Raw genomic sequence first — 16,061 nt, 5'->3', positions numbered from 1 at the left:
TCTTATAAGAGAACGTGTCCAGCAACCTTAAGTATAGGTGTTGCTAACAGCTATGCCTGTAACATGTACACGTGAGTGTGCAAACCCCCAGCCCTTACACCTTACTTCTGTGTCAAGGGTGTATTACATACAATGCCAACAGCAGCTGCACCACTGGGGAGTGCTCTGTACAGGTAAATGTGTGGGACCGAGACCACTGTGTACTCTGTGCAAGGCCTGCATGGACAAATTCAATGCTTCTCCACTAACAGCGGTGCCCACAAAAGGTCTCTGCTTCTCTAACTGAGACATCCATCAGTTAAAGTTTTAACAGGGAAGAAATCAAACAGAGGATTGGCACATATGCTGCTGCCAAGCAATCCACCCTGGTCATAGTTCTGGACAGAATCTGTTTTTTTTTTATTCCTGGGAAATGCCACATATTTGGGGGGAAAACATCCATTCAAGAAGAGAATGAAAACAAAAACAAAAAAACTTTTGAAATTTCCTCTAAAAGTGAAATTCCAAAGAAAACCATCATTTGGGGTCAATTTAAATGTTTTGTACCAGTTTTGACTTTTTATTATTCTTTTGTTTTAATGTACAATAGAAAAGAAATTCCAAAAAAAAAACAAAAAAACCAACTTTGGAAAATTCCTGACCAGCTCTACCCGACAGCCATAGAAAAGCAGCCTGCTCTGATTGTTCCAGTCCAAGGTGAAGCCACCTTGTCCCTGAAAGCAGGCTGTTAAGGAAAGCACGGATAGCACCACTGATTAACACACGCACTCATACCCCAACAGGGTCAGGGCAGCTAGTGCCTGGCAAACTGGAAGCTGCCCACAGCTTTTAGAGGGCTGAGTTTTAGGCAGATCGTCAGCTGACATGGGCAGCAGCAGCTCGCTGGGTTTCTCCCGTCACCTGTTCTTTCTCCGCTTCTCGGGGAACGGAGTCAGGAGAGGCTGGGCCGGGGAAGCAAAGCGGGGGCCCCGCGACACAGGCAAAGGGGACACAGGCCAACGAAAGGGAGCCACGCTGCACCCGCTAACACGCCCGCTGCGCCCACACAGCGCACAGGGCAGGCGCCCACGTACAAGGCAACACGCTTGACCCGCGCTCTACGCACACAGTGCACACGCGGACACACTGTGCACACACGCTCCACGTGCAGGCTGGCACACTAGCCTGCTGCCCACACGCGGCGCGCTTTGCGGACTCTGAGCTGGCCGGAGCCAGGCGAGTCCTGCAGCTGCTCCCGCCACGGGCAGGGGGGAAGAAGGGGCCAGGCTCGCTGGGATCCCCCCCATTCACACGCACCCGGATAGACCCTGCTGGGCGGATCTGATTGGTCACATGATAGCAGCCAGGGGCTGCTCCTGACTCGCAGCCGAGGGGTGGGGGGAGCTGTGTCGGTGGGGGGGAGGGGAGATGGGGGGTTGAAATGCAAACAGCGGCAGATTAACAGTAGGACCCCCAGCTTCCTTCACCTCCCCCCCCACAGGGTCCCCCTAGCCACGCGCACCTGCTGCTGCCGCCCCCTCTTTGTGCAGTGCAGGTGTCCCCTCTCCCAGGCCCCCACCCCACTGTGATGTCACACTGCCTCTCGCGGGGCATGATGGGAGAATCCCAATGTTTTCCAACAGATGCTCTAAGAAGAGCAGCAGATTAAAGCAATTGCAGGAGCGAAGATTTTGTTATTGGGTGGCAGGGGGCAGGGAGGGGGGGCAAGGGGGAGGGGAGAGCCCAGCCCCAGCTCCTGCCAGCCCCCCACGGAGCAGCATGAAAGCAGCCCCCCTGAGCTGCACCGAGAGAAAGTTCGCCCATGAGTGGCCATAGGAGCCCAGGGCATTAGGGGCATCTCTGCGGCTGCTGGATGGTGCAGGTGGGGAGCACTGACGGGAGCTGGCGGAAGGAGGCCGGGGAAGATGCTGCCCCGGCTGGGGCTGCCTGGCTGAAGCTGCTGGCGCTCGGGACTCCAGCCCCCGCTTCCCCATTGTGACCTTGGCTGCCTCCCCTTCCATGAGCGCCTCGTCCTCCCCTCGCCTCTGAGCCCCCCACCCATGGCTGCGGCGGAAGACGGGACTGGCTGTTTTCTCCCCAGAGGCAGGTCTCAGAGTGACCCCAGCATCCTCACGGACTGCGCTGCCCGCGCTGCCCCTGAAGCCGGAGAGAACCCAGGTAACACCCCCCACCCCACCCCCTACAGCGGAGCCGGGGGAAGAGGGGAGGGGAAAGAGACTGGGGGGGGGGGGCGCCGCAGAGGGGTCCCCTCTGCCATCTGCTGCAACCCCGCCCGCCCAGGCACGGCAGGAAATTAGGGGCATAATCCCCGCCGTAAATCCCGACGGGGGCTTTATAGCTGCAAACAGGATTGCCTCCGAGAGCCTCCCTGGTGCTTGGCGAGACCGCGACTGCCTGCCTGCAAACTCGGCGCGCACCCGGGAGGGGAGGAGCGGGGCTGAGATCAGAGCTCCCACCCCCCACCTGGAGCCCAGCCTCGGCTGCGGGCGGGCAGGCGTTTCTCAGCCCCATAGCGGCCCTGGTGGGGACCAACGCAGGCGGGAGCCTTGCGGGGACCTGCTTTAGCGCGGGGGGGGGGGGGGTTGGACAGTCTCCCCACCCCCCCAGCCCGTCCTCTGGCCCCGGGGCGAGCAGGGCAGGGATCCAAGCGAGACTCAAGTTCGTGCACCCAGGGAGAGGCCCTGGAGGGAGGAAGGCAGAGTGGCTGGATTTAGAAGCTACAGTACTAAACGCTGTGGGCACTGCTCCTACCTAGGCCAGTGATTAATACTGTGATTCAGGGTTAGGCAGAGCTGATTTATTACTGGGGGGGTGGGAGGTCCAATACAACAGAAGGGAACAGGCTGTTTGGGGGGGATCACCATGGAGACAGGAAGAGGCAGAGTAATAATTAAAATCCCCTCCCCCCCCGGTTATTTTCACTTCATAAAGAGAAGTATAATCTTCTTATGAAGTGCAGTGGCAGAGGGGACTGAGGCACTCCTATCCAATCACACTATTCTATTTATAAATGAAAATGAATTATTTCACCAGCACCACTAACAAATATTTTCAGCTTAGCTTCACTTCGAAGAATAATTCTTCCATTAAAGAGCGATGTCTTTAGTGGTGACTGTATAATTTCAAATTGCCAATATCAAAATGATGATGATCCTTTGGAATAAAGAAAAGGTTGGCTTTGTTGGGTGAAGATTTCCTCTAGTCAGCTCAAAACCTCCACATAGCTTGAATGTGATGTGACTGCAAGGAAAGGCCTAGGCCATGCTCCAGATTACCCTGGCTTTATATAAACAATAGACCATTTATGAGCTGTAAGGTTTCTTTGTGAGGGTTATTGACACACGGAAGGATTAAACAAAACAGCGTAAGCTGTGTGGTTTCTACCATCATGAGACAATGAAAGATGTGTAAATCCTAGCGGCCCAATATATTGAATTCTAAACATAGAACTCAAAGCTAAAGGAAGTCAGTGGAGAGGTGCCTCTTGAGTTAAATGGGTTTTAGATCAGACCTTAGTTCCTCTTCTGCAGATTGCGATTAAACACTCCTAGCCTTCTTTGATTGGTCTGCTTGCCAAAATCATTCCCAGAGAAGCAGAATATACGTTAATAATTATGGCAAAGAGTCCTGGGGCATCTTATAGACTAACAGATGTATTGGAACATAAGCTTTTGTGGGTGAATACCCACCATACATGCATCCGACAAAGTGGATATTCACCCACGAAAGCTTATGTTCCAATACATCTGTTAGTCTATAAGGTGCCACAGGACTCTTTGCTGCTTTTACAGATCCAGACTAATACGGCTACTCCTCTGATAGTTAATTACGACAATTTTAAGTTTTCCTTATCAAATGATTCTGAACATCTTTGTAGCTCTCAACTAGATAAAACAATGAAATTAATGGACATGATAGAGGATTTCTCAGATGCCCAATTGTGGTTGTACCCCATGTAAAGGGAACAAAGGAAGCCTCTAACATGAAGTGCTAGACTTTCTGCTTAAGGGACAATACTGACTGAAAGAGAGGAATGTATGCTTCTGCTATTTGATTTCTGAATGAAAAATTGTATGCATGCTATCTAATTTCAGCCGCTTCTTGTATATTTCAAAACAAATCAATCAATATGGGAAACAGCAAATGCAACAATCTAATTTTTAAAATCTTTTTGATATAAGGGAAAATAAACACACTTTTTTTGAAAAGAGGTACTGTTAGAGCACATTTTCTTCAATGAAAATTCCATAATTTAAGACCAAACATCCCAGTGGCATGGCAGCTGCTGCACAAAGTATGCAAAAAACCTCCCCCCTCCAAAAAATATACTGCAACAGCATTATAAAAGCAAACAAAAGGCAACAATACCTACAGCCTGTGTATAGTGTTGCATTATGTAGATTAAGGAAACCCTACATAAATTTGTTTTACTTTTCCATGTAATTTACAGGTATGGATTTTGTTACAAACAGTTACATTGTTTGGTAAACATCTGATGTTTTCAGTATTAGTATTACTTTACCTGCAAAATTACATTTTTTTGCCATCTAATTTGTGGACAAATTGTTTTTGTCTCTGTGTTTCAAAGATTTAAGCATAATTTATGCCAGGCTATGAATTAGCTGTCATCCTACATAGTTACGTTTTCATCTTACTTCCTTACTAATAAAAAGAATAATAATTTGATTTTATGTTTATTTCTCAAATCAAACACACATCTATGGACACAGTCAAAATAATGTTTAGACCTGATCATTCTACAGTGTAATGCTCACATTTACATCCCAGTCCTGCTTCCATTTAAGCCTTGCTTTAGACATTTCAACTTCTAGGTTTCTGAACTGTATTTAAAAGTAGTTTCCTAGTTCCTAGTTTAAAAGTAGTGGCCTAGTTAAAAACTCAGGCCAAAAGAGACATTATTTATACTTCAAGTTATACAGACAAATGTGCCAATAGCAAGGTAAAATTCTACAAAATGATTTACAATGTTTACATAAATATGATTTTTAAGATATACATGGAAAACTTTAGCATCACAACATAAATCATGTACACAAAAACTAATTAGCATGGGTGTGAAGTACTCTTGAATGAATTAGGGGGGTTGTGATCTAATAAGAGTTAGAGGATGATGCTTAAAAAGAGCATTTATCCATGTAATTGGGCAGTTAACCTAACCAAATGGCTTTTATAAAGGAAGATAACCCCTATCACATCACTGACCTTGGCAAAAGCACAAGGGTAACATTTATTCAAGGATGAATTGTGGAAAAAAAAATCCAATATGTTAGGCACAGACAGGCTTTCCATCAGCATCTGGCATACAAATTTGTTCTTGGATCAAACCCTGATTGAGGTCAGTACTGAAACACTGTCACTCTGACCTTGTGCTCATGTTCCAGTTTTTTCCTTGGTGGGGGGGAAACAGTGAGTATTCAGATTTTTTAATTTTTTTTTTTGGCCACAAAGACTTGGATTTAATTGAACAACTGGAGGACTGAGCGGCCTTCTGCTCCAACGTTTACTTGACTGTGCCTACGCTGGGAAAATGTATCATGATAGAAAATGTGGCAACAGATATTAGTTAACATGTTTTCTAGAGTTTCATTTCCCCCGTGTAGCCATGGCCTTTGTTTAAAAAAGTTGCATATCCCTCCTCTTGATCTATGAAGTCCCAGTATGAGTGTTTTTTGGCCCCATCATTAGCCATGAGTATGTGCAGTGACACTGACATCAGAAGATGCAGAGACAATATTCTTTAATTTTCCATCCATCCATCCATACAGGAGAGCTCAGTTCTGGGGCACTATCAGATTTTCAGTGAGCTCCTGCTTTTTACCCAATTTTACAGCCAAGTTGAATGAGGCACAGCAAGATTATATACTTGCCCAAGTCACATAGCGAATCAGTGACTCAGCTGGGACGAGAGCCCAGAATGCTTCAGGTAATCACTAGACTAGATCTCCTTCTGGCTGATTTGGACAAGTCAAATAGCAGATTCAGGGACTTTCCTATGAACAGATTGTGCTGAAAGTCTTTTGCCCTATGTTAGAAAACCGTCTAGTTGGAACTGAAGTCTGTCTTTTTGGGCTGGGATACTACTTGGAGCCAAATCCTCCAAAAGATTTCCCCAGGTCTGGGATAAGTTATCCTTTTTTTCTTTATGTGGTTAAAAAACAAGCTCCTTCTTCCTGTGTGAGGAAGGGACGTCTAAAGTACCTAACTGGCCAGACTCAATGCAGATACTAGGAGAACCTGTTTGTGCAAATAGTTTCAGGGCTTGATTTTCAGAAATGCTGAGCACCCACAATTCTGACTGATGCCATTCGGAGCTGCAATTGCTCATATCTCTGACAAAAATCAGGCCCATATTTATAGTGTGTGTTTTTTTTAAATACAGTATTCTCTGTACAAATGAAAAGTTATTACCTTGATTTACTACAGAATTACAGCAAATGCACAGGCCAGTGCTAAATTCCATTCCAAAATCTGCTTTGTAAAATTGTTTTTAAAATATGTTAACAGCATATTATAAAATGTTCCTACAGCAAACAAAATACATGATCAGTACATGTAGACAACAGATTTAACAGTAACATATGTTACTAAATAACAGGCCTACAAATCTGCTGATAATTAGACCCTTCACATGCCTTTAATAAATAACAGCTCCTTGCAGTGATCTTTTAGCATATGGCAGCTGTGGTCTGAGAATGAAATGTAGGTTTTGTCTGCAATGGGCATCATTACCAAGTGGACATTTCCCAGCTATAGTAGTTCTTTTAACAAGTTTAAATGTAAGGAGTTCTGCAAGTAGTGTTGGTAAAGTGATAGATTGGGTTTTTTTAAGTGGAGCCATCTGTATTTGAATTTCCTTTTTCATGATAAAATACGTGCATTTTGGGCTGAGATTCCGTAAACTCTTGTACCATCAGTGAGCTCAAGTGACTAGGTTCTTGAAAGCTGGTGAGTTTTCTGCCCTGGTGAGAATGAATACAATATTGCAAATGTAGGGCCTGATCTGTCAATCTTCACTCAGCCATGTCTGGGGCATGGGTCACTTGCTGGTTTGTACTAGAGTAACTGGTGGATTCTTTGCAACTTGAAGACTTTCGGTCAAGATTGGAGGACTTCAGTAACTCAGCCAGACCTTATGAACCTATTGCATGTGTGGGTGGGTGGGGTTCTGTGGCCTGCAACATGCAGGTGGTCAGACTGATAGACTTTAAGGCCAGAAGGGACCACCATGGTTATGAGTCTATGTTGTCCCATTAAGATAGGTGGGACTTTTTTGCTGAGTAAGGAGTGAAAGGGCTCAGGTGATTAGGAGCACATTCTAAACTTGAGAGGCCCATAGAAATTCCTCTAACTACACATGGAGCTTCCTTACACTAAGATGCTTGGGATCCAGTCCAGCCCATTAATCTTATGTACGGAACACATCTGCACCATGATCTCATTCAGAAAGAGAATTTTGTTTGTAAGTGCAGCATGCTCAGTGCTGGAGCAGTGCATCAGATAGAGGAGGACTACCCCCACCAACACTACCCATTAGGTGAGGATCTGAAAACCTGACAGGTGCTTTCAAACATAGGACCAGTCGATGTTTAAACAGGGCACAATTCTACAAAAGTGTTTAGGACATCAAGCAAAAACTACATATCCTATTGCAACTTCAGGGGCATTTAAGTAGACAGCATTTAATTATAACCTAAGTTGAAAGCTGGCAAGAACACTATGGTTAAACACCCTGGCTCAAGAGAAGATAAATGGTGAGGGAAATTTGATTCGAGTCACAGAAGACAGAATTACACAGGGAAAGATGGTGACAACAGAGACTCTGAAGCAATCCTATAAGTCATTTTATGTGGCTTACACCCATCTCCCACCACCCCCAAAAAAAAATGTTTGGAAGAAAGAGGCCATAGAAGAAGAAGTCTGGAATTTAAGAGACAAACCAGATCTTAAGATCCTGCAACTGTCTCTCAAACAGATGGTGAAGCTGAAATAGCTCCTTCATTGTACATTTCCAGCAATCAAAGGGAATAGGAGAGACTGGTAGCCTCATTTGGGTCTTAGATCATTAAAAAATGGAACTTCACAGAAAAAGAGAGCAAATTAATGACAGAGCTTAACTAGCGAAGAAAGACAGACAACTATAATAAAATGAGAGTCTACCCACCCAACAATTTAGATGCTGGAACTATGGGTCCTAGAGAATGAAAGAAACCTAATTTGTAGAAGGGCACTATTATGCCAGGCACCACTTACAAAACTACCAAGCTAAAGAATTTTTTTTCAGAATAGACACAATGTTCTTCTTCAGTAACAGATACTCTTGATCCACCCTACTAACGGTCCATTGTACCTTACCCTTCCTCCAGTGGAAAACCAAGGAGCTATTGTGGAATTAACCATAGTGTTGGATCTCTCAGCTTCTGTATCAGCTGAGCGCATCAGATTCCTAAGTTCTAGGTGTAGAAGACAGATATGCCTCATACAAGTCAGCATAAAACAGTGCCGTAAGCTCAAGCACTGGGCCTGTTGAAGACTCTTAGTCAGTACACATGGTGAATTCTTTCAGTTGCACAATAACTCATGCTGATGTGCCCAAAATCTCACTATATATGGAACATCTGTGTTCCAGATACACACAAATGTGTGCATGCCAAAAGTTGATCCAGCCACAAATAAAAGCAACTAATTGGATGAACATTAAGGCTGGGATTAGAGGGAAAGCCATTAGAAAGTCTACAATACAACCTCTTGTACCCCTCATTGTTTTTCCTTTATCACCTGTCATCATTCAGAAGATGCTGTGACAAGAGACCTTGGTGAAGTTAGGCAGTCACTTTGCCAGACTGCTCAAAAGGTGAGAGAAACTAGATTTTTTGCTCCTTTTATGTTGTCTCTTTTGGAAGAGGGAGGCATTTATTATTGCTCAGTACAGCACAATGCAAAAAACATTAGGACACCAGCTATAACTCAACCAAACTCTTCAGGGAAAGTCATGAGGAAATAACAGCCAGTACAGAAGTATTCTTCATCTGTCTGTCTGTTTTTATAGGCATAACATACACTGGATATGCCGTTGCACTTCCTTTGACAACCCTACTGTGGATTCCTCTGGCCTCTTCTGGGTTGATGTAGAGTGCTCAGGTTTTAGGTTAACGTTCATTGCTGTTCTGATTTGTTCCTCCAAATTCATTTTGATGAGTCTGGTAGCATTGGAGAACATTTTAGGTAAACGTTAAACATGTGCTGAAGACCTATTAAAATCTATGGAAGGGTGAGTGTGTCAGGGATGGGAAATTAGTGCATGGTGCTGTGCCAGATCTGTGGCTGGCAGGACAGTCCCTTACACCAGGGACCATTTAGGTCTAATTCTGATCTGTCCAATATGTCAAGTAGATTTTCAAATAGATTAAAACGGTCATGAATCTCAGCTAATTTAGAGTTTAAATACTTTAGTTGCCTTCTCCCAAGCCGAATGATCCCTGTTTCATTAGGTCTCCATGAGCCAGTGCATTCTATTACTTCTGTTTCTTTGCCCTGTGTTGTACTCCTTTCACTTTGTCTATATTTTTCATCAATTAAGTTGGCACAAACTGGGCCCTTTACTCCAAATGTGGACAAACCAGAGGCCTGTAAAGATAGTTTCTTTGGAAAGCAACATGCCCTTCAATATAGGCCAGCATTTTAGCCTTCTTCATTGTCACTGTCCACTGAACTGAAAATGCCCCCGTCAACAGATGTAGATCCTTTCCCTCGAGTTACTAACTAATTAATTTCCATCTAAATTAAACTGCTTGGGCAGCATCTTTACTTCAGTTTATTGGCACACAATTAATTCTTAGATGTGTGAAATGTCATGATTCAACTCAGAGTTCTTTCACCTAGACTATGAATGTTCTTCTGGAACTCACCCACAGGCCCATGTGTTTTAACCATACCACTGAGTTTAGGGACCACACCTACAAAGATTTTCTACTGCACCTCTCTTATTTCTGCATTTGAAGCTAGTGGAACTATGTCCAGAAGTACAAACCTTCATGGGGTTTCCACATGAGTAAAAATATGCATGATAGTAATTTATCTGCATATTTAATAATCACATATTCCCTCTGCATCTAGCGCATTAATACAACAGTTTTAAAATCCAGCTCCCACTAGAGAACCCTGAAGAGCTCCTCCTTGCTGGTTTGCATGAATAGATGCCCTTAACTCAAGACCTCTGCTTTCTTCGCACTATCCAGTTTTTATCATCCTCACCTAACCCATACTTAAGTCAGAACGTGGTGGAAGCTGTAGACTTTGAAGTCTTAATGCTGCTTTTACAGCAGTGGAATGAGATTCATGAATATATATATTATTCATGGGGTTTGTTATTTTAAAACTTATCCATGCCGGGACGGGTTTCCGGAGTTGGGACATTAGGCAGCTAGCCAGATATTAGAGAAGTCTAGTGTTCTGTAAGTGAAATATAGAACTGCATGTAAGAAATGTGTTTTACATTTCTCTTTTATTCTAATCCCAAATTCACCAGTAGTTTGAATGTTACAGAGTAGCTATTTAATACATTTAAAACTGGATATCCAAGATGTGGAAATACTGTATCATATCATTGCTGGTAATCAGAGTTTCACACGTTAGCTCAGCACACACAATAGCCTCATGAAAATAGTTGTAATATTGTTTTAGGATTTGTTTGCTTCTGTGGAGCTTCTGCATCCCTAGTGACTCATGAGGACCCTCTATTTTCACTCACCCCCCAAACCCCCCTCCTTTCCTTTATATCACAACCACATTTTTTGTAACAGAAGGAAGACTGGACAGAATTCCTCTTTGGAGCCTGGCAGCATTTCTCTTAAATTGACACAGGGTGCTGCTGAAAGCATGCATTCCCTCCCTCCCACCCCACGCAGGCGCTGAGCATGCTGTTTCTTGGCTCAAGTACCTCCACTTTGACCATCCTCTTGCAAGCAAAGCACGTGGAGCACAGGATTGGGTCCAAATGCGGGTGTCTAAGGTTAGACTAGATAGCTCAATCCAGGCCTATCACATAGGGGTGAAAAAACATTGTTTCTAGGCAACTGGGCTAGCACTTTGAGCTGTAACATCATTTGTTTCCTTTGTTGGTTCAGATTTGATTTTGGCAAATAACTAGTGCGAGTGCCTTTTGAATATTTCATCTCTCCTTGTTCCAATTGCTGCCTTCTCCATGCACCATAAGAATGAACTCAGTCATGGGCATACAAGTGGCTTTCTTTTCCTTTACCTCTCAGCTGCAGCTTCAATATTATGGCATTGATGCCAAAGGCAGCACGGATGGCATTACACACTGTGAAAACAATGCATGGTGTTTTCAAAGGCAGTCAGCGATGACAAAGAGGAACAGAGGATGTCTAGCTACTACATTTACATGTTTCAATGAAAATAAGTTCTTAACCCAAATCTTAACAGACAAGCTTCAAAATGAATATCAAATAAAAGCCGCTTTTCTTTCAAAGCTGCAATAATCACATACACCACACAAGGAATTACTGGCCTCTCCTGTGTAGTCCTCTACAAAGAGCATTTCTGTCTGTTCCCCTACTTGAACACTTCAAAGGTGTCCATGCATCATAACAGGGAATGGACAGAGCTGCAAAAATCAGATGATTTGGGGCCACATCTCGCAGACACAATTACTCTCATTGGTGGTGTTAATTATATTACACTAATGCCTCAATTGAGAGAAGACTGATTGTGCCAGGCACTGAACAAACACATAATAAGAGAGAGTCCCTGCCGTAAGTAGTTTGCAATCTAAAGACAGCCCAAAGGGTGGAATAAAGAAAGTCATTCCCCCATTTTACAGATGGGGAACTGAGTTCCAGAGAGATTAAGACTTTGCCCAAGGTCTCACAGGCAGTCTGTAGTAGAGCTGGGAAAGGAAGCCTGGTTTCCCGAGTCTTAGTACAGTGCCTGAACCCCAAGATCATCCTCACACCGAATGGGATACTCACACGAGGAAAGTTAATGACTTGCTTAGGTGTCTGATGACTGGTCTATGTTTGCAACTCACAAATACATAACTTGTAAGAGAGAAATGGTGCCGAGGGGGAGGAGTGAGGAGGAGAAAAGAAAAAACACCCAAGATTGAAATAAATATATATTATTACACACACATACACATTCAACATTTTCTGGTTCTGTGGTTTCCTGCATGAGTGATAAAAGGTCTAGAAGTTTTGATTAGTTAGGAAAGAAGAATTTATGGCATTCTGCTCCCAAGAGTCTGATTCAGCATCAGAGAAGTCTATCAATATTCATGGGCAGGTATGTTTGTGAACAAGTCACGGATCCCACACCACAAGTAAAGTTAAAGCTGGAAAAAGCCAACTGCAAACTTTTCTATTTGTTAAAACTCTTGATCTACAGATTCAGCCTCTGCTCAATAGTATTGCATCTGCTTGAAAACAAGGAACCAGCAAGCACTATTGATAACATAGTAAGAGCTGCCATTCAAAGGGCATTGGATCAGTCCCATGCAAAGTATCTCAGGATCAGATCCAATGTGAGAGAACATAACAGAATGGAAGTTTCACCCTGAGCTGCAAGGGAGCTGTATCAGTTTGTGAAATGTGTTTGTATTAAAAACAAAACAAAACAACATTCCCTAAAGCTGCTCTTTACATTGCATTTTTAACCCCTTAAAATACCTGACTCCATGATATTTTAAATAGATTTTTTTTTAAGTTATACATTTTAATCCTGATTTTCATTTGATGACATATATAGGGCATATAAGTCAAAAATAAAAGTTAGAATAAATTGAGTTTTGAAGGGCAGATGATTAGAAACAGGAATTTTAAATGGCCAATGGGGAAAAAAAGCTTTAATAAGTGTCTAAAATTCCAAGTACCATGTTTCTGTAAATGTGTGTGTATATATGTTTGTACAGCACCTAGCACAATGGGATCCTGGTCCATAACTGGGGCTACTACACACTACTGCAATACAATAATATATTATATACAGGACCAAGTTTTCCCCAGGGGACTCCATCATCTAATGTTGTTGCTGATGTTTTTGTTTTCCCCTCTCAGAACCACCTTTGCAAATTCTATTTTGTAAACTACTCGATCATTTCTTACACCTGGAGGGTAAGAAGGGCAGAGCTGACCATTTGCTGAGACAAGGTGCCTGAAATTTAAGCATTTTTTCATCCTCATATCTGTATTCTGTTAAACACCTACTAACTTAAACAAGAATACATTTTATTGCTGTAAAGAGGAGTTCTGCTGAGTAATTTAAATTCCTCTCAATATAATTAGCAATTGTGTTCTTATGACCATATATTGGGCATAATCCATGTGAGGTTCAACCACTGATTAAGGTAGATACATGGCTCATTAACAAGACACGGCCAGAATCTGGCCCTACATCTTGGGTTTGACATCACTTATTAGATTTAAGTATATGACAAGATTTTGTATTTCAGTTTCAGAGATCTGATCCAACAGTGGTTTAATACAATTATGTACAAACACCAGTTGATTAATTCGAACACTTTTGCAATTAGAAACTCATTTTAACAGAGCCTCTTCTGCACAACAATCCAGCTCCAGTTTTCAATCACAGGCCACCTAATGGTGGTAAAAAATTGCCATGAATCATTTAGGATGCAGACATATATATAGCATACTTGAACCTATATGGAAAGCATTACAAAACATGTAATTAAAGTGAAACACTTGCTGGAGTGCAAGATGCTGCTTACCTTGACTTTAGAAGCAAAGGAGACTGAGTGATCAGCATTGATCTCACATACGGATATTAACTGGGTTAGACTGTAGAGGGCTTGAGGATTCATTTGTCTCTTCTGGAATTTTACTATTTGAAATCTTTATATAGGAACAAGTTATAGAAAAATTAAACATCAGGAGCCTGGCTTTTAAACAAGTTAGGCACAAAGCCTTGTTGCACAAACGGTGCACAAACCCACACTTAAATTGCAAAGGCATAGTCGTTTGATTTCATATACAAATTAGATTCATCACATGCCTAATATTTAAAAATCAGGCTCCAAATATAAATGAAGATGTTTTAGGATTAGTGGGTCAATTATTATTTGTGCAGTACTTTGAGCATGTAATGAGTTATATATGAGATTTTTTCTAGGAGTTACTAACTGTTTACTTTTGTCATTAGTTAAGTGACTATAATAATTTTCCACAACCTTTAGCTTTGAGAGCTTGTTCCAGATTGGTCTATTAATGCTGCAGTTAATGGGTTACACGATTTATTTATTTAGAGCATTCAGTCAGTTGTTCCTTGCCAGATTGTGGTGTTTCAAAGTGCAAGGTAATATCTAGAATTAATAACCCTGCCTTCTCTAATCACGTCCGCCTTATAAATACCAAGAAGTAAGTAAAGCAAAATGTGAGGGCCTCATATTGCTTCTTATCTAGCTAGAGGTTAAATAATAATGCAGTGGATCCTCTGTGCCCATTAAATCCAGAGACTTGGTCTCTGAAATCCACGATGATTTATTGTCTGTAATGTATACACAATTTACACATGCCCTAGGGAGCACATAGACTAACCACAGGAAGCAGGTCAATAGCTTGATGCTTAAGTCTACATAAATATTTCAATGAGATCTTAATCAAAGAGTATCTGATCTTGCTTTTTGGAGTGCACTGTTATTAATTTAACAGATGTAGCTCAAACATGTAACCATAGAAACATATATAAGCAATACAGGTCCCCATGCAGAAAGGGCTGCATGGTGATTACATTTAAAGAAGATATGCTACATAGCTAGGTTGGTCTGCAAAGGCGGATTAGATAACCCTTCCCCTGTTCCATTCATGTGAGCACCCTCAATCCGTTCTGCTGCTGTATAACCAGCAACTGGACTAGCTTGCAGTGGTGCAGTGCCCTGGGCCAGGCCTGTTCCTCCATTTCTCTCTTCCCTCCCCACCCCCGACATCAGATCCCTCTGGTCACCTGCGCTCCACCTCTGCCTTGCCCCTATTTATTTATTGTGAATGTGTCTGGTTTCATCCTGCTTCCCACTGTGTCCAGGCCTCTTACTTTTAGCCTGCACTGAACCTTGTCCTTGTTGCTGTGACACAACTTGAAAGCAGAGCAAAGGCAGCCCTGGGCTACAACCACTGAAAGCAAACACTCAGTCTCGCATCTCAACACTCCCCTCCCTGTACAAGTTCATTCACCCACAGGACCAGCCCTGCTAACTCAGAGGCATGCAGACCAATGTCAGGCGAAGCCAGTGCTTCGAGAAAGTTTCCTGGCTCGTGCAAGTGATTTAGTTTTAATCAAATGAAGAGAACCTTTATGGGATAGTTAAGAACTTTGGGCCAGACTCTCAATCAGAAAGGGACAGTTCAGGCAGAGAAAAACTGCCCTAACGAGGACAGCTAGGTAATCTCCTGATGTAGGGGAATTCCTACAGGGCATAAAGCCAGCCAGGCTAGCTCTGTCACAACAATCTTTCCTTCAACCAAAGCCTGCAGTCAGGGCCAGATTTAGGGGTAGGTGACCGCCTAGGATGCTGGGCTTGGGGTGCTCTTTTTATTGTTAGCCACCAAAGGGAAAATAGAATGTTTGAAGTAAAAGGATTCAGGTATTTCATATGTGGATTCATTTTTCACTAACCTCCTAGAACGTTCTGGACCTTTGTAGAATCTCATGTACTTCTCAAAGTCTGGAAAGTTCCATTTTCCTTGAACCTCCTAGAATGTTGTCAGCCATGACCTCGTGGGTACATAAGGGGCAGGACATCGCCAGACAGTCAGTGAGATATAAGAACAAATTGAAATGAAGTGAGAGCCCAGCTGCGATATTGTGAACCTTGTGTTATTGTTCAATTGTGAAAGTGTACTTGTGTTTTAAGACTTGAAGAGTGTAAGCAGCAACTAATAAAGGACATATTTAATGAGATGCCAGAGATAGCTATCAAAACCCTATCTACGCAACAATATAAAAATACTGCTACTTCTTTTGCCATGCTTAACACGTGATGTTTGATGACTTTCTAAGACTGCGGAACA

At 42.8% G+C, this 16,061-nt stretch overlaps 1 protein-coding gene across 4 annotated transcripts in view; it reads left to right on the top strand.

Moving 5' to 3' along the window:
- The first annotated feature begins 1,704 nt into the window (after positions 1-1,704).
- The window catches only part of PHACTR3 (phosphatase and actin regulator 3), a 167,129-nt gene continuing 152,772 nt past the window's right edge, over positions 1,705-16,061 (top strand). For 2 of the 4 annotated variants that reach the window (XM_048820212.2, XM_048820208.2), the window contains exon 1: positions 1,706-2,157. In XM_048820212.2, the coding sequence (XP_048676169.2) occupies positions 2,040-2,157 (118 nt within the window). In that variant the 5' untranslated portion in view covers positions 1,706-2,039. Of the gene's footprint in view, positions 2,158-8,810; positions 8,873-16,061 lie in introns of all 4 variants that reach the window. The other 2 variants (XM_075118742.1, XM_048820209.2) reach the window with 2 other exon arrangements.

The sequence above is a fragment of the Caretta caretta genome, chromosome 13 (genome assembly GCF_965140235.1).
Source record: "Caretta caretta isolate rCarCar2 chromosome 13, rCarCar1.hap1, whole genome shotgun sequence".
NCBI lineage: Eukaryota > Metazoa > Chordata > Testudines > Cheloniidae > Caretta > Caretta caretta.
This window is presented reverse-complemented; position numbering and strand designations above follow the sequence as displayed.